General features: G+C 49.8%; 1 protein-coding gene across 1 annotated transcript in view; it reads left to right on the top strand.

Moving 5' to 3' along the window:
* The window catches only part of LOC144168584 (uncharacterized), a 52,752-nt gene extending 28,401 nt beyond the window's left edge, over positions 1-24,351 (top strand). The window contains exons 2-4 of the mRNA XM_077697538.1: positions 2,511-2,845; positions 11,660-11,722; positions 16,738-24,351. Of these exons, the coding sequence (XP_077553664.1) occupies positions 2,511-2,845; positions 11,660-11,722; positions 16,738-18,069 (1,730 nt within the window). The 3' untranslated portion in view covers positions 18,070-24,351. The remainder of the gene's footprint in view (positions 1-2,510; positions 2,846-11,659; positions 11,723-16,737) is intronic.
* Positions 24,352-24,713: the final 362 nt, after the last annotated feature.

The raw sequence follows: 24,713 nt of genomic DNA, 5'->3' as shown, positions 1-24,713 counted from the left end.
ACTTTTTCGCTTGCTTGTCTAAAAGTGGGAGTGTTACGAAAGGAATCTTTTTTAAAATTCTTTCCGAATGTTGCCCCCCCCCCCACAAGCCCCTGCAAGAGATCGAAGCACAAACTTCAAACATAGAAACATAGTTGTGTATGTATGTATATATATGTATGTATGTATATATATATTTTTTTTCTTTTTTACCCTGTTAATTTTCATCTGCTCAAGAAGCCACGAAGATAAAATACAACCTAATTTTGTTTGATAGAACTAGTCTTCGATAACTCACACTTCTTTATTCCGACCCGACGGGCATTTTTCAGATACCAAAAATAAAAAGAAATTTTATAAAAACTTTCAAAGTTTTCGCTAGAAGAGACGTAATAGGATAAAAACTATAAAAACAGAGCTATCTGTTGTTAACTGAGTGTTAGGGTTCAAGTGAGGTAATCAAATGGTCTAGAAGCACCGCTACGATTGCACAGTCATCTTTCGTGCCAGTGGCTTCCGGCTGGCGACCGCCAATCGCACAAACAAAATTCTGTGACATCGTAGGGCCTGGTCTAAAAGTGGCTTGTTGGTAGGCACTGTTTAATCTTTTTTTTCCCCTTTTTATCTACATTACTCTTCTTAAGTTTGCGTTAAAATTGACACGAATGTTATCGGGTCAAAGGATTCTTTTTAACGAACCAAACTTCTTCGCGGGCCAAGCTTTAAGTTGGCAAAAGCATCATGGAATTTTTCGACAAAGGAACAAAGGGCAGAAGTTGCTAGGGGCGCTCTAAAATTTATATTTGTTTGGTCTGTTTGTCCATCAATTCTAGCGTAATGCGTAATGCGAACATTACGCAAGCCGTTTCGCCAGTTCTGGCGCAGCGCCCGGGACTGCGTCAGAAATGGCATGGTTTTAGCTCGAACCTATGGTTGAAAGAAAAAAAAAGAGAGAAGAACGTAACACCACTTCCGCATAAACAACCAAATATACAAATAAGCATACTACCGACGAACCACTGTTTTCTTTATTTCTTACCTCTCTTTTAAGTCTAAGGCCTGAAGTGCGCGATAGTGCGGAAAAGTGGCGTTGTTGTCGTCGTTGTCTGGTACAGAAAATGGCCGCTGCTGTTGAAAGTAAACAAATAGACATATTTTTTTTCTCACATTTTAATGCGCTCGGATACGGAGAAGGATCTGAGTGCATTACCACCACGCTACCGTAGCCCATTTCCAGTGGTGTAAGAGGACATAGCGTAGTGCGTGCAGCGCCGACGTCATATCGCGTGACATTCGAACGTGACAGTACGTGGGTAGAACAGGTGCCCGCCAGCCACGGGGGACTCTGACTGCAGAGATACGATGCGGAGTAAGAAATACGAGAACAGGCCAACCGTTCACCTTTTAAAGCGAAGTTTTTTATCTCCACCTCTCAAGGGTTCTGTCGCGACCATTGGCGTCAACAGAAAACTTCCACGAACAAAAAAAAAAAAGAAGTTACTGGCACCACCAGGAGTCGAACCTGGAACGAATATAGAAACGGAGCGAGAGACCGATGTCTTATTACCGATTAAGCTGTAAGCCCACGCGGAGACGGGGGAGACCGGCGGTGCACTCACCGAGTACATTTGCTGGTTCATCCCCTGCATTCTTGCTGAATGCCGCGTGATAGCGTTACCCGACCCCTCGCGCCGCTGTGCGCTCCGCCCACGGTACCTATAGCGGCCGTGTGCTGGCCTTGCGCATGCGCTAGGAGCTATAAAAATTATAGGAAACTCACACCAACGCATGTCATGTCCCTTCTCCTCCATCTGTGCCGCCGATCTCGCCGCCTCCGTCAGCAGCGGAAGAGACGGAGAAGAAGTGAGATCATCTAGCACCAGGTTTGAGCTTCCTTTGAGTTCATAAAAAAAGAGTTTCAGTGAGACGCTTCACCAATACAACTCAACCAACCACCGTTCATAAATCATGCACTGATTCTACTTTAGCAAGAAATATCTCTTCGAAGTAATAAGGGTGTGCTTAAGTGGTTTTAATTGTCTCTGGTTTCACTCTTTGTAGAGCCACGTGTGTGAATTCAGGTGACGTCGCATGGGTAATTATTGCTTGTGTCGTTAACTGCTTTTCTTTCCAACCACCTTCACAGGGTGGATTGGCGCCCATTTTTTGTAAGAGGGACAATTGCGTAGCCAGAGAAATTTTCATCGATAGATGTTTCCTGCTCTTATTTTTGAGGAAACGTGTATAAAATGTAGTGATGACTTCGACATTAGTGCGGAGGCACTATTAGTCCTTTTTTTTGCTATATGTCACCCCCCTTCCCCCCTCCCACCTAAATTTCTGGAAACGCCACTGAATAGGGACCTACATCCAGCGAACTGAACATTAAAACGCCCCTTCGTGCTCGAATCTGCTCCTAAGCAAAGTTCAACTTCCGGGCCCACAGAAGCGGGCACTTGGGAAATTAGTGCGTGTGCGGGGGAGTCACGCCTCAAGGTGCAACTTGTAAGACGCCGACGTGCCCTCGGTAGACGCGGCGGCGGCCGGCTTCGATCAGAAGCCGAACAGCGCAGCGGCGCCCACGGCTCTGACGGGGGCTCGGCCGGCAGTTGACGTCACCGGCGACCGAATCAATACAGCCCTACTTGGCCGGGGAACAGCTGCGCTGCACGCTGCCTCCTCCTCCCGCGAGCAGCAGCAGCAGCAGCAGTGGAGGGGGCCGCACCGCCTCGGATGCGCCGGACCCCGACTTGCCCCGCTCTCTCCCTCCTCCCGCATCCCGGTGATGCGAGCTGTTGTGATTGCAGGCCGCCTCGGAAGCCCGAGTGAAATGCGCCCCAAGAAGCGCATAGAAGACTGCCTGAGGGTCAGTCCCAAAAGAACTGCGCGTGCATTGAGACTCAGGAGCCTATAAAGAAGCTAGTTGAGAGGATAATCGGAGAAGTGTAGTACGGTATTCTCCGTAACAATCCTCAGTTTTCGAGCAAAGCGGAGGCGAAGTGCCGCTTACACCGGCGCGCCTTGCCATACGGCGAATTCACTGGTTAGCTTGCACCCAGATACTCAGCATGCTCGTTGCGATGCCTTTTTGTAATGCAGTGCGTCCGTCGGTATGCACGAGCGTGCCACTTTTAAAAGTGTCAGTTATTTCGTGTCTTTTTGCGTTGCGGGGCACGTGTCTGCAGAAAACAATGTTTTTTTTTTCTCTCTTTCTTTTCTGCCGTTACTACATGCAACTTTGCAATTGGCAAGATTTTACATCTGCAAGTTGATTCATGGTTGATAGTTGATAAATAGTGAGGTTGTAAAAGTTTTTGTGTCCTTCCTATATAAATAAGCAAGCTTCCAGCGAAGAAGTGGGCTCCCGGAAAGCGGCTTGTGTTATAGTTCTATCACGAGGCGAATTGCACCGGGTTCGACCATTAGAAATAACCCACAATCAGTTCAAGTTTGACGCTCTCAAATAAATAGTTCGGGCACAGGAAAGGTGTAAAAATATTTCTGATTTTCTGATTTCGCGTGCCCTTTCTCCGAACTTCCGAGCTTTAAAGTGCATCGACTTCAAAGAGAACTGTATGATGCCGTAAAATGCTTTAATTAGCGTTTTAGTGCACATGTTCCAAAAGAAATTGTATTGAATTTCTCCGCCTAGGCGGCACTGTAAATGTGAGTATTTCCATCTCATTCTAGATCATAGAAAATGGGCAAGAGCAGTTTTAGAACGGGGAATGTGGCGCCAACTATTCCGCGTAGATCCAGGGATTGAGGAAAAGGCTGTAAGGAAAGTTGCAATAAATTTTCTGCTCTAATTGCGTACATTCGTCTGCCAAAGTAAACGTACAATCCCACCGAGTTTATTTACTCTAGTTATCTAAGAAGTAGGCTAAATTCGATTAGCAAACAAACACAGTTTTGTATTTCCTACTCATCTGGTCGTAAGTTCTACCATGATGGTACCGCTGTCATCTCGGTAGCAATCTACAACAGTTGAGAGCGACACAAAAGTCCCACGATGTGTAAAGCGAACCCCAAGCTGTTAGAGAAATCACGCCGCAGTGTACAACACTGGAAAAGAAGGATGAGGGGACGGATCGTGAGTTATCGCTGCCCGTTATTAGATTTGTATACGCCCTTCCCATGGGCAGTGGGCACAGAGGGCATGTTTTTTATACACACTGTTCAATACTGTTACGTCCACGGTATTCGAAGACGAATTCGTTTCTACCAACCCTATTTAATTGCGGTGATTACAAAAGGAGACGAAAATAACAGCGAGGGGGTTGTACTTGGGAAAGACAACGACCAAGGCGTAAGTTAAGGCGCTCTCGATGTTCGTGTGCATCGAAATGAGAGACAAATTATCTGTGCGTCTATGCTGACCTTTACTCACAACGCGCACGTACACGCGGATAGGCATGTAAACGTTTCAGGAAGGGGGGGGGTGCATCAAACATTCCCTCTTACTTACCCTTCATACTCTTTTTATCACGCCCCTACCACGCTCTCATTATGTCTTACCAGAAATACATGTTTTCTATACGTGCATGTTGCACGGCAATAGCCGTGTCCGGTGAGAATACTCGGGGTATTCTGATCGCGGCCCCTCCAGAGAACGAGAGAGGTCGTTTGCGAAATAAGCTGTAGCTCGCTCGTTAAACGGTGACATGGCGGCTGCGCCTAGCACTGCCGAATGCTAGACACCCTCACAAGTCCAAAGAGTCACACGATACAACTACCACGCACGGAAAGAAAAAGACAACTCGTTCAATAAAAAACGCCTCGTGATACAGCTCGGTTCATTGAACCAAAATTTGTTCATTCATTAACATTCTGCAAAAATATATTAATTATATATACCTCTTTTTGAACTCGCTCTTAGCCTTTTTCTCTCTTTTTTGTTAGCTTACTGTAAACGCACCACCGGTTATTTCGCATTTCCATTCATACCCGCTTGCTGTACGTAGTGTTATCCAAAAACTATTAGGACAGATTTGTGTAAACGCTAGTAACAGCAAGGCAGGGAATTCCCGCATTTAGTAAGTTGAGACCTCGAACATGAAACATACCTTAAACAAGCAGACTAAGAGCCAGCAGACGAAAATGAATTCGGAGTATGCACCTTATGTCGGTTTGATGTTGTAACAGAGCAGTAAGTTCACTTTCAAGGCGGTGTTCGCTGCATTGAAGCGTCACAAAGCGAACGTCCAGAAGCCACGTTCGCAACTGCCTTCGCAACAAGATAAAGACGTTTCGTTACGTAACGGCCATCGAAAGTTACACAAGTGTTTTCTCAACATCGCCGCGTTGGTTTGCCGGCGAAGCATTCGAGTCAATGGCCGGCTGTGAAACGGCGGCCGTTGCCAACAGCGAAATGCGCCAAGCCATTGAAGACACGTGTCGCAGAACGTAGTTACGGCTGGTTGATAACCCCATCCTGTAGGCGCCTTATTTGTTACCCGGTTAGTACTAGCTGCAAACGTCCCCGCCATGAAACTACGCTGGACGTTCTCCAGGCATGGCGCAAGCTCGTCTGGCGTATAGCCAAAGGGACCAAATATGTATTGCACATCCTGCAATGCCATTACCATTTGCCTGGAGAGAACTTTGAGCCACGTGCGAGGAGATATTTATTGGCGTCGTTCCTTTTTTACCGGCGCTAAAGAGAACACACAGAAGGAAATGACGTCGCATTTCATACGCTAATCCATTCTCGGCCCTCAGGCGGCAAGGTAGTATTGCCGTCAAGGTCATCTGGCATGATGGCGTGGCAATTAAGACGTCGCCACGCGTCTTCACGTGCAGACTCCACCTCAGCGCTTTACGCATGAATGCAGCATCATTACGCACACAGCCTGAGCAGACCGACAATACAAAATTGCACTTGCTAGAACGACACTTCGTTTACGCTTCCCATCTTCAGGCCCCATTTCCATAGGGAAGGCGCTCATTCAGTTCACCGCTTAAGATATATGCTTCTCTGATGTCATGTGTACGAAAACGTGGTGATTTCTTCGAACTTTTGGCGTGACACGCGCGCTCACCTTAGAAGAAATCCTGACAGCCCCTGTTCGCGTCTCCGCTTTCATAACGCGCACCCACTCCAAGACGGAGACTTCGTTCAACTATTCAGCGACATGCCAATCCACGCACTACCTCTGAGTTTTTCCTTCCAGTCCCACCGTTGAACTTTCTGCCATCCCCTATACTTGTCCCCCCCCCCCCCCCTCCATCTGTTGCCACACCGCTGCTTCGGTTGTCAACCCGTTGTCGGTACTCCGCATGCCATGTGTTAAGTTCAGGCTCCTCATTTAATTATTGAAAGCCGCCGGTGGCTCATGCATCGGCGTTGTCTCCGCTTGTAGCTGTCAAGCTGCGTTCCTTTCATGCAACCGCAGGGACGCGAAGTTGGGGGGGTCGCTTGTGGCAAAAGACGGGGGGTGCTTAGCCCGAGTACCTCTGTTGCATTGGTATGCGGTCAGCTCGACCGGGCGGTCTCAGTGAACAGCGGATGGTTGCACAGCAGTAGCCCCGGATACATGAACTCGACGAGAAAGGGTCGAGTCGACTGACGAGTTCAGCTACCTCGACCCCTCCCGCGTTTATATGAACCCCGTTCACAGAATCGAGGTGAGGGGAGCGGAGGGGTCCCGGAAAAAGAGTTACCGTAGTTTCGCCCCCGTAGGTAGACTAAATATTTGTGTGCGCGTTATAATCGGGCTCAAAACCTAAATCGGCTTTAAAGCGGCCAGCAACATTCCCATGCCGCGGACACAAAGTCCCCCCAAAATCCAACTCAATCCAATAAAAACAATCCGTCATCCCCACGTGAATGAATTTCGGCACACAAATTCTTCAATGGCATGCCGCGTACTTTGGTCAGCTGTTGCAGATTTTTTTGTGCTTCTGAAATTAGCCCGTAACACCTAGAATTATGAAGATCAAAACACTTGAAATCGCCAACAGCTTCAATGCTCCCCGTTATAACTTTATTACCAGCAGGAGGAGGAGGAGGAATAAACGTCTCTATAAAGCAGTTCGCTTTGGGGAAGAGTCCTTACTCCAGGACCCCTTGAGACCGTCCGGCTTCTTGAGCCCTCTTCACCAGCCAAAGCTGGTCATCAGGGTCCGAGCTGGACAGTGCGCTCCATGAGCAATCTTCTAAAGTACAATCATTTTTGGCTTCCACAGCTGCATACGCCAAATAAAATCTCCCTCTTCCAGGTGCCTGGTGTCATGTCTTTTTCATCGGCGCAGTACCGTCAGTGTCAATATTTTTTTTTTTTTTTCGAATTTGCCTTCGCGAACTTATCCGCGCGTTACGATGGGGGGTGCGTTAGAACCGCGCAAATACGGTATTCTGCTCCCCGCGGCCCGTCGACTCAGCCCGACGAAGGAGCCAACCAACCCCCTGCCTCAGGGTCGACTGGACTCGCCGTGACTGGACTCAACGCGCCCTCGTCGGGTCAATGTAAACGGTGCTAGTGAAAACAGTTCCGGCGCGGGGTTCCCTCTCGGACAGCGCGCACGCCGCTATTATGGCTTGCCGACACTGGGAAGTGGCTCGATCGTTCGTCAAGGTTGACGAGCTGACGGGAAGCGAAAGGATGCCGTCTCAAAGGCGCGCGGCGTATTCTTTGACGATTTGCGAGGATGGGTCATTCGCCTCGAGAATGCTCGCCTAGGTTTGGAGCAGCTCTTCCCGCGAGAAAGGTGGCGGGCAGCGGCGTGCCTTAGTCTGGGGAGAAGATTAGCCATGACTCCCTCATTGTGCCGGCGAGCGCGCGCGGACAAATGCGAGGCGGCAAGGCGAGGACACTGTAAGATGTTAGCCGCGCGAAGACCGCTCTAACAGCTTTGGCTTTGAGCAGGTGCCGCCCGTTTAACGTAATGGTGTGACCACTCCGCGCGGTCAGTGACTTTGGGTAGCAGATGTCTTGCCTTTGCTTGTCGGTTGCAATAACGTACGCAGGGAACATGCAAGGAGTTGCATGAGAGAGAGCGTTGGGTCATGTGACCGCAGGTGGGGACATGTTTAGGATTGGTTGGTTCTCGTGGCCAATCTGTGGTCCGTATGAATCATGTTGAAAAGAGTTTTCGCTCTCTCTTTAACGCCCCCTTTTGGAGGCGTGGTTTTTGGCGTCAAAACCAGAATGCCGGGTTTTGTCGGGGGTCGTTCGGTCGGCCGGTCGAGAGGGATCTAGTTCAGATAGATCATGGCCGAACAGGATGCTGCGGGCAGAGTGACAACGTAACCGCCATTCTGTACTGATGTAAATACTTGGAGTAATGTAAATAGTGTAAATAAACGTCATATCCAGCAAGAAAAGCAATCCTCATCCCTCACCTGCATCAAGCTTCGGACGTCGGTCATCGTAACGAGTCGAGATCATCCTCTCGGCTCGAGCTTCTTCAAGAACCTCATTATTTTGTCTTCATCATTCACCAAGAAGATAGAGAGGCGAAATCTAACTCCATGGAAAATCCAGATACCCTGGAATGTCATCTGCTCGAGTTTGGCCCCTTATACATGACGCTGTTAACGTTAACATTAACGTTACATTACGTGACGTTAAGGGACAAGAAGAGAGCGGAGTTGGTCAGGGGACAACCGCGTGTTAAGGACATATCATTAGACATTAAGAAGAATAAATGGGCGTGGGCAGGGCATGTAATGCGAAGGCAGGATAACCGTTGGTCATTAAGGGTAACAGAGGGGATCCCTAGAGAAGGCAAGCGTGGCAGAAGGCGGCAGATGGTTAGATGGGCAGATGAGATCAAGAAGTTTGCGCGGATAAATTTGTCGCAGTTAGCACAGGACCGGGATAATTGGTGATCTATGGGAGAGGCCTTTGCTCTGCACTAAGCGGATACAGGATGGTGGTGATGATGATGATGATGACGATGTCGACATGACGCTGGTTTATTATACCTAAGCGGACACCAACCACCCTCCTTTTCGTGGCTCTTTGGGATGGCGTAAGTTCTCGGCCAAGGTGTTTACTAAGACGCCAAGCTTATTCCCCATAGGTTTACGCCGGAAGGACGAACTGGTTTTCGGAGTACTTGCCGAATGCGCTTTACCAACTACGCACCCGTACCAACTGCGCGCCTGCTTTCTCTCTCGTACTTTGGATCAGCACTAACGACTTGCCGAATATAGTTTAGTTACTGCGAACGCATTTAATGGCTTATTGAGGGGAAAATTTCGGCCAGGGCACCTACGCACTGCTTAGATGTAGTGACTACGGAACGTGTCCTTTCGTTATCACCGTCATCCTTTTCGCCTATTTCTTCTTCTCTCCGTCACAACCACCGGGAACATTGGCCAAACGCCGTTGTTGGGTCCCGAGGTCTTGAGGTCCTCAGCGACCCTGCAACGGGCGCTAATCACAGACTCTTCTCTGTGACGTCGTATGGGCAGTGCGAGAAAAAGGCTATGAGTCGCCACTCTTTCCCCCTTGTCCATTATTATCTACCCCAACTGTTCAAAGTTTGCTTAAATAACCAGGACTGTCACTCTGAAGAGGCAATTTTTTGAGACAGCCTAGCGTGTATTTTATATTTACAGACCTGTCAATTAACTATTCCCTCTTTTTTGCTGGAAAGCATGCGCGCGTTTCGCGAGAATTATAATAACGAAAGCAGTTGACGTTTTTCCTGAGACAGCCGTCGAGCGTTAAAATGAATGCCAAGAGGACCACCCTACCGCACGCTGTCTGACTTAATTAAATATTTACAACATTTTCCAATCCAACAAAAACCAATCGTAGCGAGATTAAATTCAGGGCCGGTTACGGGCGAGCGCGGGCTGGCGCCCGCGCCCTGAGCGCAACGACAAGAATGGCCCCGCGGTCCGCCGGTAAACGAGATTCTTGAGATCAATTGCAAATTTATTTTTGCAGCGAAGCTGTTTATGTCTAATCCAGACAGTTCTTGCGCCCGTGTGGAACGAAAACTCGGGGACTTGTGTTCAGCGTATGGAAAAATTCATAAAAATAAAAAAACGGCCTTCACATTTAGGGCCTTCATATTTTGACATGTCATATTGCCCTTGAAAAATTATCTTCCAGCAATACATTTGTGTGTACAGGTGAAGCCGACTTTAAGGACATCGGTAAAGGCTTGGTCTTTGTAAGCTGTCTTTCCCATGGTTTGTGTGCGCAGTGAAGCATGGACATCTACCAAGGGAGTGTGGTGGTGGTGGTGATGATGTTTATTGACGAAGGGATCTAGTCTTGCGTGATATGCCGGCAATTGCTCCCCCGATAAACACCTTTTTGCCGCTACGCGCGGGAAATCACCAGGAGTCACTGAGGCGTGTGTTCCTTAAAAACCCGAGGATTAGGCGCAAAATGTCTCTCCTGGTGATCTAATGGCCTATAGGAAAAATTATGTCATTCAAAGAGGCATGCGGAGCGGCTCTCTTTCGAAGTTCTTTCAACAACGCTAACCTCTCCATCGCAGGCTCTCGGCAGTCCATAAGAAAATGTCCGATATCACCTAGCTTAGCTATTACACAACACGTTGAGCTCAGAGGAGTGTGTTACAGCCCCAGTTAACTCTCTTCTCCGCCGCCGTCGCATCTTTCCCGAGTCATGTGCACTGCTCGCCCCACGTGCGTCTCCCCCTATTAAAAGGGGGCGGGGGGCTGCATGGCTCAATACGGCCTGAATGCTGTCCTCCGTGGTCTAGTGGTTTGGGTTGGATTGTTACACAGGCAGTAAGATGCCAACGACGCGGGAGGGAAACGGACAGCACCATGCTTGTCCGCCAGAAAAGCTCGAGCACCTCCAAGTGTCATTCCGCCAATTGGCTAAGAATTGTGCTAAATCGCAAATTACAAACAATCATGTTTTGTTTCGTGCACTCCTTGCATTGCGCCCGGCTTCACTGGTCATCCTTCTACACAAAATGGACGGGCACTGATTTTGGTGCTGTTTTTGCTTATCGCGTTTCTGTCTGCGTTTCCGCCTTACCTACAGTGGCCCGATTAGTTGCCCGAGTTGGTACGTTGGCAAGGGCCTGGGGTCAGCTTTGTTGACTTCTAAAGATCTGCCCGGCAACCCATACATTCATAATCAATGCCCGTGTGGGTATATATCTTTTTTTCATGAAGGCGCATATCGCTCGGCCTGTGCTTTTGCGGGTGCTCGCTCAATTTAACGCTAACTCCAGAAACTACGAGGAATAATCAATTTCCCGCCTACTGTGATTCCATATAACTCGCGCGTAAATCACCGCAACTTTACCTTCTCCTTAGCAGAATAGTTATAGCTGAGTGGCTAAATAACGTATTATGGCGAACCCGTTATCCAAGGATTCGATCTCCCGTATATAAAGAGCGTTTAACCTTTTGATATTTCTGCTAAAAGTGTCCCCACACTCGCGCTTGCAGGCAGAAATGTGTGAAGATGCGTTAGCACTGCTAAAAGCACTCCTAATAAGACATCAAAATTTATTGGGGAGCGCGGGCGCCTATCCGGGCTAATAGAATCACACGTATATGCAAGTTTTGACTAAAAATAGCCAGAAATTCGCTAATGCTCGTAGTTCGTCGTTCACCAGGGATGACTTTTAAAGGAGGCACAATTGCACGATTGCGTGCTTTTGTGTGACCTTGTCGAAAGCGGCGTGTCAATCGTAAGCCGCAACTATAGGGATGTTCTTTGTGTTCACGCAGGACAAGCTGCTGACCAAGCTGGAGGAACATGAGCCGGAGCTGGCCACCAGTCAAGAAGAAGAGGTGAGGATTTCACGCGCATTCTTAAGGCAGAACGCCCTAGACTTTCCTGAGCGAACAACAAGTGAACTTGTGCGTCTACTGGGCGTTGTGTCGACAAAAAAAAAAAAAAAAAAAGAAAAACACTACCAGCCGGATACAATGAGTCGAACGCACTTTCTAACAATGACTGCGGAGATGAAACCTCCAGAGCGTTTAGCTAGGGCACACAGTGGCGCCGCTTATCGATGTATGCGGCAAAGGAAGCGGTGTATCCGTTGCAAGTCCTGCGGTGAAGTTTATCTGCGGGTTTCCGTGCTACTGTCACGTGGGCAACTAACTGTCATAGTGATTTCAGCAAAAATTGGGGACTTAAAATTCGGGGAAAGCATTTTACGAGGAAAGAGCCCTCCGTACAACTAAGAATTTGGCAACTGATACGCAACGCCTGCGCTAACCGCAATAACGACTGTGCACCGGGTTGCTATAACATTAGGGTTAATGTGACCCTAGCAAGTGAATCATCGCTCAGGGCCTGAGATTGGTAGGTGTAGAACAACATTAAAAGTAGGTCTAACACACTCCAGAGGACCGTTGTTAAATCTCTCACATTGTGCACACACAAAAAAAAAAAAACAATTAAGTGCACTGCTGGCCTCAACCGCGGTACCCCTCGCTACCAGAATGGTCCTAAAAGCTAGAACTCCGTGATAGAACTTAGCAAGCATCCGTCAGTGCCAGTTGAAGTGAGTTCCTGGCTAATTGGTCGGATATATCGCTTTTTATGCTTTGTGCACAACAAACCAATCACCCAAGTTGCGTAGACGGGACTGTTCCGCCTTCTTTACGTTCCGAATTTTCAGGACATTAAATTACAGGGAAACAACCGATAGAAGAACGTCTTTTTGTAATAATTACTCAACGAGTGCGTACGTGTATGAAGTGCTTGCAGCACCCGCAAGTTTTCGCAACACGGCCTTGTTATTGGCTATAGAACGAAAGGAGTGAAAATAGCCACATATCACACAACCGCCCAAATATTAGCGCAGATACAGCAGCCAAAGCAATGAACTGATATCGGCCCTTCCATCTGCACAAGCCGCTTCTTAGTTTCAAGTAGAATGCCATCTTACCCGAAGTGTTGGGTGCATGACAACCTGAATTCGCCTCTCACCTCCCATCTGGGAGAATCGGCATTTCCTGCGCGATGCTGAACGTTAATAAAACGATGTGCCAGCCTACGTCCTGCGCTTAAAAAGACCGAAAATATATCCCACCGCCCGTCTTTTACGATAATTGCAGCCTAGTCGAAAAAGACGACAAAAAAAAAATTTATGTAGTTTGGCGTATTTTCGCGTGTCGTACTGTCGTCTTGTCGTATTCTTGTTGTGTCGGGATTTTGGTATTCTGTCGTGTGTCGTACTCCTGTCCTGATTTTGATGTTCAGTTGTGCCAAATTCCTGTCTTGTCGTCATACTGATGTTCCATCAGTAGTTGCACAAGGTTTGAATGTTATTGCATACTGTGAAGAGTAGCGTAAATGGCAGTTCTTTTGTGACTACAGGAATGTTTGTCGTTACGACAGAAATGTGTGTCGTAACAACAGATGGCTTTGTCGTAACAACAGGACTTGTGTTGTCACAACAAAGTTTTTTTGTCGTACGACAGGAATTCTTGTTAGGTTTTTACGGTATTCCCGTTGTGATTTTAGACTCGGGGAACATTTTTTTTTGTATAACAAAAGTCATGCGAACAAAAAACAAGTCCAATTTCCTGGATTCGAGCCCGTTCGGTGAGTTTTAGATCTGGAAACTGTGCCCTTCCCACGGTAACGAAATAGAGACTTAGTTTTACGAGTTGCTGAGGGGAATATCTGGGAAATATTCAAAGCAAATGACGAAATGGCGGCCGGTGTACGCGGTCCCAGCTGACCGCCGAAGTCGTTCTCTGAACTGTACGACTGCCGCAAGTTGTTTCCGAAATGTATAGAAAGAAGAGGGTCCGGTACAGCCTGTAAACATTTCTTGGGATGAAGACACGTAACAAAATCAAGGCTGTTCGGGTGATGGTAAACCAAAAGGAAAATATAGGGAAACGACAAAAAATATATACAAGGAGGAGGAGGAGGAATAAACGTTTATTTTACATATTTAGAGCAGATGGGCGGCCGCCTTAGTCCAGGTAGCGGCGTGCTGTCGCTGCTCGGGTGGCCCGCTGGATCAGGTTTTGCTGTTCCTGCAGGTCCGAGCTGGTCAGCGCGCATTCCCACTGCTCGGAAGTAGGTGAGGGGAGTGGGGCGGGGTGGTGTGGGCAGAAGAATACGAGGTGGGGGGTTGTGTCTGGGGTGTGGCAGTCGGGGCAGTTATAGGTGAAACGGCTGGGGGAGATATGGGAGAGGATGGTGCGTTTGTAGAATGTATTTGTTTGGAGATGTCGCCAGATGCGGGATTCTTCGTTTGTGAGTGCAGGATGAGGGGGAAGGTATTCTCAGCGGGTGTGGCGATAGTGCGCTAAGATATCTGAGTAGGTGGCTGGTAGTGGGTGTAGCGTGTCAGTCAGGGTGTCCAAGTCGCCCGGCCTCGTCGGGAGTGCCCGGTAGTGGAGTTCGCGGGCCGCAGAGTGGGCTGCTTCGTAACCGGGGAGGGAGGCGTGACCTGGGGTCCAGACGATGGTTACGTTAGGAGGTGATACTAGGCCTTGTAGAAGCTTGAGGGCAGGTAGAGGAATTCTTCCAAGGAGGTATCTTCGACAGGCTTGCTGCGAGTCCGTAATAATCGTGAGGTAGTCGCAAGTTGCTGTTTGCATTGCTAGGGCTATTGCCGTAGCTTCCGCTGCCGATGGGGGTGGGTGGTGGTAAGTGGCCGCAGTGTATAAGGTGCCGTTGGTGTCGGTGACCGCTAGGGTTGAGTGGGAAGGTGAGTGAGCGATGTCGGTGTAGCGGGTGTCGTTGTCCGATGAGTACTTCTTATGTAGGTAGCGAACCCGAGCGTTGCGACGTCCTTTGTTGTACTCGGGATGCATATGTCGTGGAATTGGGGTGACTTTGATGGTGGCCCGTATATGAGGTGGTATCGGCTGTAGTGCTTCATGGGGTTTTGGTGTAGGACGGCCTAAATTCTGGAGGACTGTGCGACCTGTGGGGGTGAGCGTAAGGCGAGAGAGTCGGCTGGTTCTTTGGGCTTCTATAAGTTCGGAGAGCGAATTATGTAGGCCAAGTTGAAGGAGCTTGCTGGTGGAAGTGAAAGCCGGTAGTCTCAGGGCTATCTTGTAGGCTCGAAGGATGAGAGCATCCAATTTGGAGTGTTCTTGGGGTCGGAGCTGGACACAGGGAGTGCCATATGTAAGCCTTCTGAGCAGTAATGCTTGCACAAGTTGACATGTGTCTTGTTCTTTAAGACCGTGTTTGTGCATGCATATACGACGGATGAGGTGGGCGAGTTGCGATATAGTGGAGTGTAGTTGGGGTAGTAGTGCTCTTCTAGATGCTTCTGAGTGGAAGCTTACTCCCAGGATTCGTAATGTCTTCACTTGTGGGACGGGTTTTTGGTGAATCATGACCTGGGGGTCCGGTGCCGGTTCGGGGGTCTTCCACGGGTACGTGCACGAAGGACGAGAAGGGCTGATTTTGAATGGTGACAGGTGAGACCGCGTGGTGCTAGGTAGTTGAGGACGGTGTCCACCCCTTGTTGTAAAGCGGATTGTTGGGTGCCGGATGATCCTTTGGTGATCTAGAAGGTAAGATCATCCGCGTAGAGAGAAGGTTAGTGATTTCGGAAAGCTGCTTAGGCAGATCTAAAAGGGCGATATTAAACAATAAGGGGGAGATAACAGAACCTTGTGGGGTTCCCTTGGGGGGTGTGGAGAACGTTGGGGAGATCAATGATCCGAGTCGGATTGTGGCAGTTCGGTCAGCTAAAAATGCCCGTACATAGTCGAAGGTGCGTTGACCACAACGTGTGGTGTTCAGCCCATTGAGGATGGCTTCATGGGTGACGTTGTCAGAGGCACCACATACATCTAAACATGGAGGAAAGAAAAGGTTCTTTCCTCCATGCATCTAAAGCTAGGATTGCGCTGGGATGGATTTTGCTGAGGTTCTCTATGACCTGTTCTTTTAGCTGAAGAAAAACGTCTTGTGTGGAAAGGTGGTTACGGAAGCCAAACATGGTGTGAGGAAAAAGGTCATTATTTTCGAGATGGGCAGTGAGCCTTGCGTGTACCATATGTTTCAGCAGCTTTCCGAGACATGACGTGAGGGATATGGGACGTAGGTTAGTGGGTGCAATCGGCCTATTGGGTTTAGGAATTAGAGTAATGTCAGTTTGGCGCCATTGAGGAGGGAGCGTGCCCGCTTGCCAGTGGTGGTTAAAGAGATCGAGTATAGATTCTTGGGCCTCCTCGTCGAGATTTCGAAGGAGCTTGTTGGTGATGCGATCGCGGCCAGGAGTTGTATTTCTAGTAAGCTTGCTGAGGACCTGGCGTAGTTCCACGGTGGTGAAGGGGTTGCCCAATGCGGCGTTAGTGGGACCTGAATATAGGACAGTAGTGGGCATGAAGTAGGTTGTCGGGTGCCCAAAGAGGTGGTCACGGAGAGAGTGGAGAAGTTCTCGGGGGGGTAGATCGCTGTTTATGATGAGGCGATTAATTTGGTGGGGGGTGGTGGTGCGTGTAGGCTTGTCTCCGATAAGCTTGCGAAGGATGTGCCAGGTCCGCTTCGTGCTGAGGGTGCCCTTTGATTGGTCGCAGAATGAGTGCCAATTTTGTACTGTGAGCGTGTGTGCATACTGCACAGCCTGCGGGGTAATGTTCGCGATGCGTTTTTTGAGGGTTCGGTTGTGCTTTTGTTTCTGCCACCGTTTGACCAGGCCTGAAATATAAAAGAGGGACTAAAGTAGGCGGGTTATTGAAGCCCCCCCCCCCCCCCCCCCCCCCACCTTTTCTGTCACCTCAGGTAGAAAATGGTGTGAAGGTAGCCATAGAAAGCATTTAGCCTTGGTAGAAAGCGCTGACACTGAGTGCCGTTTGTGTTGCGTTTGCAGTGCGTGGTGTGCGTGAGCGCCAAGGCGAGCATGCAGACCTTCCCGTGCGGCCACCGGGTGGTGTGCCGCAAGTGCTTCGTCAAGACCATCCAGGTTGCCGTGTCACAACGGGTGCTACCGCTGCGCTGCGTCATCTGCCGCACCAAAATCGTGCGCCTCAAGCACTCGTCGCACGGACACGCCACGCCCGTGACGCCGGGAACGCGCGCACTGCTGGCGCCCTGCGAGGCGCTCGGGGGCGCGAGGGCTGGGCCCTTCCTCAGGCCGCAGGACTTGCACAGGCCGCTGGAGCCGCTGCCGACCAGCCACTACCGGCACAGCGCCGAAGCGTGCCGCTTCCACCGACACCGGGCTGGCGGCACAGACAGCGCGGGCAACACGCCTTCGCCGGAACCCTCCACGTCCCTGCCGGCCACTCCCGAGACCATAAGTCCGACATCATGCAGCTCCACGAGTTTGGAGCGTGAAGATTCCCCAGCCGACGTTGTCGTCCGTGGGCGCCGCAGTGGACTGACGCGAGCCGTCGTACACCAGCCACCTCGTTCACCACCGTCTCCGCCGCCCCCGAAAGCTATCTGTCCGCCTCCGCCGCCACCGGCACGAAGCCCCAGGAGCACCAACAGTCCCAAGAACTCCGGGCCTTCATGTGCGACGCCAGCAAAGCGGTCGACGACGCCAGATCCACCGCCTGCTCCCAAGACGCCTCCCAAGACGCCTCCCAAGAGTACCAGCTCTCCCAGCGGTTCACCGAAAGGCCGCAGCACCCCGTCGCCAGCTAAGACGGATCGCTGCTTACCCCCCAAGCTGCAGCCTCCTCCCACGGTCAGGCCGCTGGCGACGGCAACAAAGGGCTGCTCGCTATCCCCGGCAGCCCTGTCCACCGTAGTGCTGGCCCCACCGCCCAGCGAAGTGCGCAGCCGACGTGGCGGCCAGCATCGGGTCAGCCCCGGCGTGCTGCCGCTGACCGTGCGGCCCCCACCCCCAAAGCCGCGGCCACCGTCACGCTTCGAGAAGTTCCGCGACCTGCACGTGAGGCGGCCGTCGCTGCTGCTGCCCATCCCCGAGAAAGAAGAGCCCGAAGGCGCCGTCCTAGAGGCCGCCTTCTGCCGCGTCGCTCCAGGTTCCTCGGACCTGCTGGTCAGCGCCTCGTCACCCAAGATCGTGCTTCAAGATCGAGCTCCGCTGCTCCAACCAGATTCGCCCGACCGGCGCCGTAGTTCGCTACGCAGCCAGCTGCGGTCCAAGATGGCTGGCTTCCCGAGTCTGCTGGGATCGCCGCTGCGGGCGCTGCGAGGAGGAGCACGTCACAGGCGCGTGCCGGACATCAACTAAAGGGAGCGACAACGCCGGAAAACTTGACTGCCCAGAGGCTTGGCGGACCTTCTCGTGGAGGGGAGAGAACCGTCTCCTCCGCGAGGCAGGTCCCTGAGGCCAGTCGCGGCCCTCGAGAGGGCTGCGGCGACCCTTCAAAGTAACCGCGCTCCCGCTCAACAAGAGTCGCCCCGCCGCCACACGAGGCCAACCGAGGTGCCAAAGAGCCGAGACCAGCCGTCGGCGGGATCGAGCGGAACGAGCACAACGAAAAACCGATGAGGCGACGCATGGCGGTCGCAGGGTCCCGCGTCAGAAGACGCTGCCACCTGCGGCGGCCTCACGACGAGCACGTGCCAAAAAAATCGGGGGCCACCATTCCCCAATGTGTCGTGTGTACATAGGCAATCTCTTCCCGTAGTCTTCCCAGAGTCGTCCGTCACACCCGAGTCCAGTATTGAGTGTCGTGCACCCGAGACCGCGGCGACCAACCACGCCGCGCATGCCTCCCTGCAGTGCGCTGCCAAGCCCAGACCTGAGGGGGCGCGCTTGGTTCTGGGGGCACGTTCAGCGAGCACACTTGTTGACGAGGCACGTAGTGGAGCGCGGTGTACACGCTCTCGAAGGGAACAGAGGGAAAGAAGTTCTGCCAGAGATGGCAGCACAGAATAATGCAGACAGAGTGGGAGCAGGCCTAGCATTTATTCTTGGAAGGGTTGTAGGGAGGCGTAAATAGTCCGCTCAACCATGTTGTTATGAACGAAATCCAGCCTTGCCCTCTCTAAGGAAGCTGAAAATTAAAGTCTGAAACTGCGTAAAATATTTCCGTACAAACACGCTTTCAGGCGTAGCTAGGTTTTTAATATTTTCACCCTGTGCATTACTTTACGTCGCTTCACAAGCCCATACATCACGTATACCAGTACCTTCAAGCATAAAATGCTGTTATTTAAGCGTAGAATGGCGATTAAAGACTAGAGTTTATGCAAGAGTCAGGAGCACAAATCTACCGACGATCTTCGACGGCAAAGTGTCTTGTTAGAAGGCTCCATAAAAGTTAGATTCCGGCCCCTCCCTCCGTATTTCCCGTCCCATGTGAACGTTTCCTAACCGGGGATGGAAGACCGGATAGCGTTTCGAAAGGACTGTCAGGGGAACGTGACCATAGAACGCTGTTGTTTCCAACACGTTCCCAAGTATCGGAGCTATGCGGGCTGCGTTAGAGCTCTTGGGGAAAACAGCGTTGCATTGCAGCCCACCGCAAGACCGTGCGGGAAGGTGGCGGCTGCTGTCCGTGATACGCGCGGCCCTTGGCTTACATAACGGCCCTTGGCTTGGCTTGGCTTGGCTTAGAGCCCGAGCGGTCGCCGCGGTTCTCGGGGCAGTCGGTGTGCCTTAGGTCAGTGCTCCACCGTCGGGGCCCACGCTCGTCACACTTTCCGCGCACGATGCATGTGATAGGCCCCGCTTATAGGCGGGAAAGAACTCCATGCGCGCGTAGTAACCGCGTAGTAATAGGGACATGCTTTGCGCTGTGACAGACCCCAGCTCGGCCCACATGTTGGGAGCATCGGCGCTACCTTGCACCGCTTTCCTTGAGCCACGTGATCTCTCTCTCTGTTTTTTTTTCCAACCACGGATTCCACTTTCAGATTGCTCGTTGTTCCTTGGTATCTCTAATTCCGGCGCTCTAGGTCAATTGTAGCCCTATAGTTGAATAATTCACGTACACATATGCGATGCACGACTAGCTGCTTATTCTTATAATTGTTCTTTATAACATGGACACAGACTATTTTAGCAAAGAATCAATTATTAAGTTGAATAATTATATGCATGGGATGAATGTAGAGTAGTAATGGTTTAACCTAAAGCTAAAAAAAGAACAGTCAAGCTCAAGTAATGCTTACCTTTATCATCCTCGAGAATGTTGTTTTCAATCTGTTGTCTTCGTGAATAGCAAATGCGAGGGCGTATGGAAGAGTTACGGACGAAACCAAATGTGGACAGGTCTCGTTCGGGGTTTTTATATCTGTTCGTTTCGCTACAAAATACGCACGAACGCATTTTTGTCTACATATGGTACGTTGAACGACTCGGCAGCGGTTCTTATATAAAACGTGCACCATGAAGTGCTGCTCCGAAAAATGGCAATGGCAAGGAGGATTTTACGGAATCTGTGAAGAAATTTTAAGCCAGCGGGCTTTACTACATATGAAAACCTGGAGTCGCACTCACAAGAACGTTTTGATACATCTTGGAGTGAGTTAACTGCAAGAATGGCCTTTACTGAAATCTTAGCAAGATGCTCTTTGAATCTGGCCCCTTGAATGCGAACACCATATAACAGCTTTTGAAGAATAAGAAGAAGAAGGCCTGAAGGTTTCATGCACTGCAGCTTATCTACGATATGGTGCGGCGGAACATGAATTAACCTACTTCTGAAAGGCTACAACGCACCCGCACTTAATGGCGTCAGCGCTCCCTGACGCCATAAACCATTAATGACGTTCAGGGTGCTGGGCGCGGGAAGAGAGACCAGCCATGCGCTATGAAAGAGTCGGAATGCAACGTAACTCTGCATGATGTGCCTTGTTTTCACATCTGCTAAAAAATTGTCTAACAACTGAACAAATGGGACGATCTTGAGTGCTAGCATACGGGACGGACCTGTTCACAACTTAACAAGAGCGCATGCTCATATCACCTTTATGGAAGTAAAGCAACTAAAAAGCTTGGTTAAAATGAATAATCGAAATTGGCATTTAAAGCTGGGGTCCCTCAAAAAACTCAGCGCATAACTGTACTGTCCACATGCGGCTATTCCCGAAAAATAACTTGGGACAAAAATTATTCCTCCATTTGTGGGTATTCTGCAGGGGACATTGCGACAAAAGCCCCGTTAATGAGCGCTCTATCGATCAACACAAGCTCAAACAACCTGCGCTATCTCCGGAAGCCGAAACGGCGCGTGGATTTTGAAAACAGGTTTAGCACTCACGAGGACATGGTAGTTATTCATCGACCGTTTAGCTATCGACTGCGCGTTTTCGGTGTCCTTCGTCATGCTGATTTGCGCTGCACTTGTGCAAGAGTATGAGATTAACTGGCGCAGCGCTTGAGTTCTATCAGAAAAAGTGTCAATATTTGGGTGTTCGGAAAAAGAAAAAAACTGTGGTTGATTCCTTTGTCATAGTAAGCGGTAAAACACGAAAGTGAAATGTGCAACGAAATCTGCAGCTGAGCATGATTTGCGGGTCGGCGGCTGTCTTGTGGGTTTGTTTGGCGAGCGACGTCCTGCTGGCGGGTCGCTTCGGCAAACGTGTACAGGGGTCATTTCCGTGACGGATATGACTTTAGTGAAATCTTGGTGTATCCCGGCATAAAACACGAACCCGAGAACGAACAACCCTATGTATAACGTACTCTTTGGTTCTAAAGGTTGCTTCCCCGCAAGAAGACACTATGTGCAGAGGTGCACCCTTTACAGGCGGCTTGCTTCGTTGTACTGGCGTCACTTCCGTGACGGATATGACGTAAATCTTCGTGAATTCCAAAATAAAACACTTTCGTGTTAAAAAACACCTGAGCTTTATGCCACTGGTTACAGTAGACACTCAACAGCGTAGAACCAAGACCTGCTTAGCCTGCACAGCGCGGCTTTCTTATTTTTGTTCGAAGGCATTATTCCGAGCCGATATGTACTGGCAGTGCGCAGTCAATTGAGAACGCTGGTTCCCCGTGCGAATTTCTAAAGGAGAGGCTTCTAGGACGTCCTAGAAGGGGCAGCGAATGAAACGGGGTTGCATTTTGCCTGGTCACGCGAGTAAAAGGAAGACGGGTAAAAGACCATTCATTTTCCGGCGTCCGCGCGTATGTGAAAACCACCCATTCTAGATATCTCGAGTCGGAGCGATCGATGCAATACGGCGGTTGAAAAGTAGCAGGGGCGGTTTTATCTGCGCGGGGCGTATGCGGCGGATACATCACACGGCTGGAAGCCGTGTTCGACGCAATGGGGACTGTGCGCATTTGTCCCGGGAGATTGGAAATGTGAGCGTCTATGCTCCGGGAACACGGCACATGCGCGCCGAGAACAGCTCGTATACAAAGAAATCGGCTGCCACTCCGTTGGGTATGGGCGAATACGGAATGGCCGACAAGAACGGGGTGTTCGAGAGAGCGCTCGTTTTGCATTTATATGTTTGTCGTCTTTTGCAGTCATGTTGACTCGCTGAAACTATTTTATTTACTTTGTAAAGAACTTGACAGGTCCTGCCTCGCTCAGCGTAAAAATCTGCGCATCGAGTTTTATGAGCTATGTCAGGACGTATATTATTATTATTATTATTATTATTATTATTATTATTATTATTATTATTATTATTAAACAGACCACGGCAACGGAGATTACTTCCGGTGACTCACGCTTTTTTGTTTCGTTTTGTTTTACTTCGCTTGCTCTGCGTAGCTACAACTCCTCATGGCTTTTAGGCACTCCCAAAGAATCAAGGAATTCGCGTCCATGCGCATACAGCTGAACAGCAATGACTTATGTTCTTTTATTTGTAAGCCGACAAGGTGATGTTACTTTGGCAGTAAAAACTGCGAATGAAGCCCCGAGGAGTTGGCCGCTAGCGACTCACGTAACACGGCGTTCCGTGTTTAGCGCAGAAATTTTATCATTCGTTCACCCTTGAGGCCGCTACATTTGTTTCTCCGTAACTGGGTAAAAAAGAAACTGAGCCCCGAGGGCAGGGCATGTTTTTCCACTTTATGTCGTCGAGGCGGCGACATCCGACGTGGTGCGGATTATTTATCGCCAGTACCGAGGTCTGCGGAAATTGCTCCTTGAAACGCGCGGTGGTTTATTTTTAACCGAGCTGTTGAAGAAGCTTATGGCTGTTGTGCAAGCCGGCTTATAAGGCGCCGCACTATCGAAGTAGCCGTTGGGTGCCGTTCACGGCAACTGCCTCGTACCTGTCAGTCGGCTTTGAGCTGGTCTGGTGACGCGTACTGCTCAGCTTGGCGCGAGGAAAGTGCAGTTTCATGCTTGTTAAGCCTAGCGCTGACAAATCCCCCTTTCGATGCGCTGCATGAAAATTGCAAACTAAACGCATCTCATAACCTGCCTTCACCCCACCTCTCCTTATTTTTCCACTGTCCAGAAACGTTTCTAATAGTTAGCGAATACAGCAAACATTTAGACAGTTAGAAAATGATCTATAAATAGCAAGTTAATATCATTTACATTTTTTCTCGAAATCATATTCAATTAAACGCGAGCATTTACAGCACCTGTAAGGCATTTTGCGGTAGATTATTCGTTGCCTGGAACCATATGTTAGGGCAATTAAACGTTATCGCGGGCCCGAAGTACCTATGACTGCATTACGCCTCATTCGCTTACACTTATGTCCCGAACTGGGTGATCGCAATGGGCAAGAAATTGCATTTTTAGTCAGCGTAGTGTACAACTGCTCCTCAACTGCCGTGCCAGTTTCTGTATACGAATCGCCCGTACCATTGCGGGGGCAACGTTTCCTATGGAAAGCAAATAATAGTGGACACCCCCTCAACGAAGCATTTGAACAGAAGCACTTAATATTTGGCGGCACGAACCGAACGAAAACGTGATGTCGCGTAACTATAGCATTTAAATTCGTGTCGCAGTTCTCGTCTCATTCGAGATTCCATTCAGCGGTGACTTTTAGACAATGCGAGATGCCCGGAACAAATTCTAACCTCTCGTTGCTTTGTAGGGCAACGAATACATCAAATTAAACTAAGGACGCCACCCTGGGTTCCCTCAGCACTCGAGGTACAAACCCTGCAGCGTAAATATACGTTTCGATAAGCGTTTGCAAGACTATCCCTGAGGCGTATAACGGTCTACCTCAGGCTTGAAGATCTCGGCACTGAATCTTTACACGGATCAAGCCCTACTGTTGGGCCTGAAGTCCACAATCCATAATTATCTTCCAACGCGCCGCCACGTCGCGGTGTATATCGCCGTTCTTCCAGCTCCAGAACTCGGCTAGTGACGGGGAAGTTGGTGAGCCACAGTTCGCTGGAGTAGTTATAGTTCCTCCGCCCCCTCCCTCCTCCTCCTCCTTCGGTCCTCCTGTTGTGGTGCCTGGTCACACCAATACTCAACGATGGGAGGCGTCCAGCGCACGCGAATGTTAGCACTGACGAGCGTGGGACCTCGAACGGTCTCTCTTTCTCCGTGGAGCGTATACAGATAATATACACACACATAACTATTCTATGGGGCAAATAAAGGATGTTAGAGAAAAACGACTCGCTGGCTCTTTGCGTGTTTCTTCGGGCTGTAATCGGCACGTCCATCTGGAGCCTGCGGTTTCAGCGTTGACGACCACACATCGGCCTGGGGCCATGGCCTGCCGGAGAAGTGAGTATACATTAATTAAACAGGGACCACATCCAAAACAAAGTCTGTGAGAAAGACCCGGCGCCGGAGCCTGGAGAGATACCCCCTTTTTTTCTCTGGTCGAGAAAGTTGTTTGAGTGTTTCAAGCACAATGAAGCGATAGAAAGGGCATTCATCCGTGAGCAGCGAGAAGTCGCACAAAAGCCTGGTTTCATGTATTTCCATAGCCCAAAAATTAAGAAAAAATATGCTCCTGTTTTGGAGTTTGAGT

This window comes from Haemaphysalis longicornis, unplaced genomic scaffold (genome assembly GCF_048455015.1).
Source record: "Haemaphysalis longicornis isolate Haplotype H1 unplaced genomic scaffold, Haemaphysalis longicornis Haplotype H1 scaffold_2, whole genome shotgun sequence".
NCBI classification, from domain to species: domain Eukaryota; kingdom Metazoa; phylum Arthropoda; class Arachnida; order Ixodida; family Ixodidae; genus Haemaphysalis; species Haemaphysalis longicornis.
This window is presented reverse-complemented; position numbering and strand designations above follow the sequence as displayed.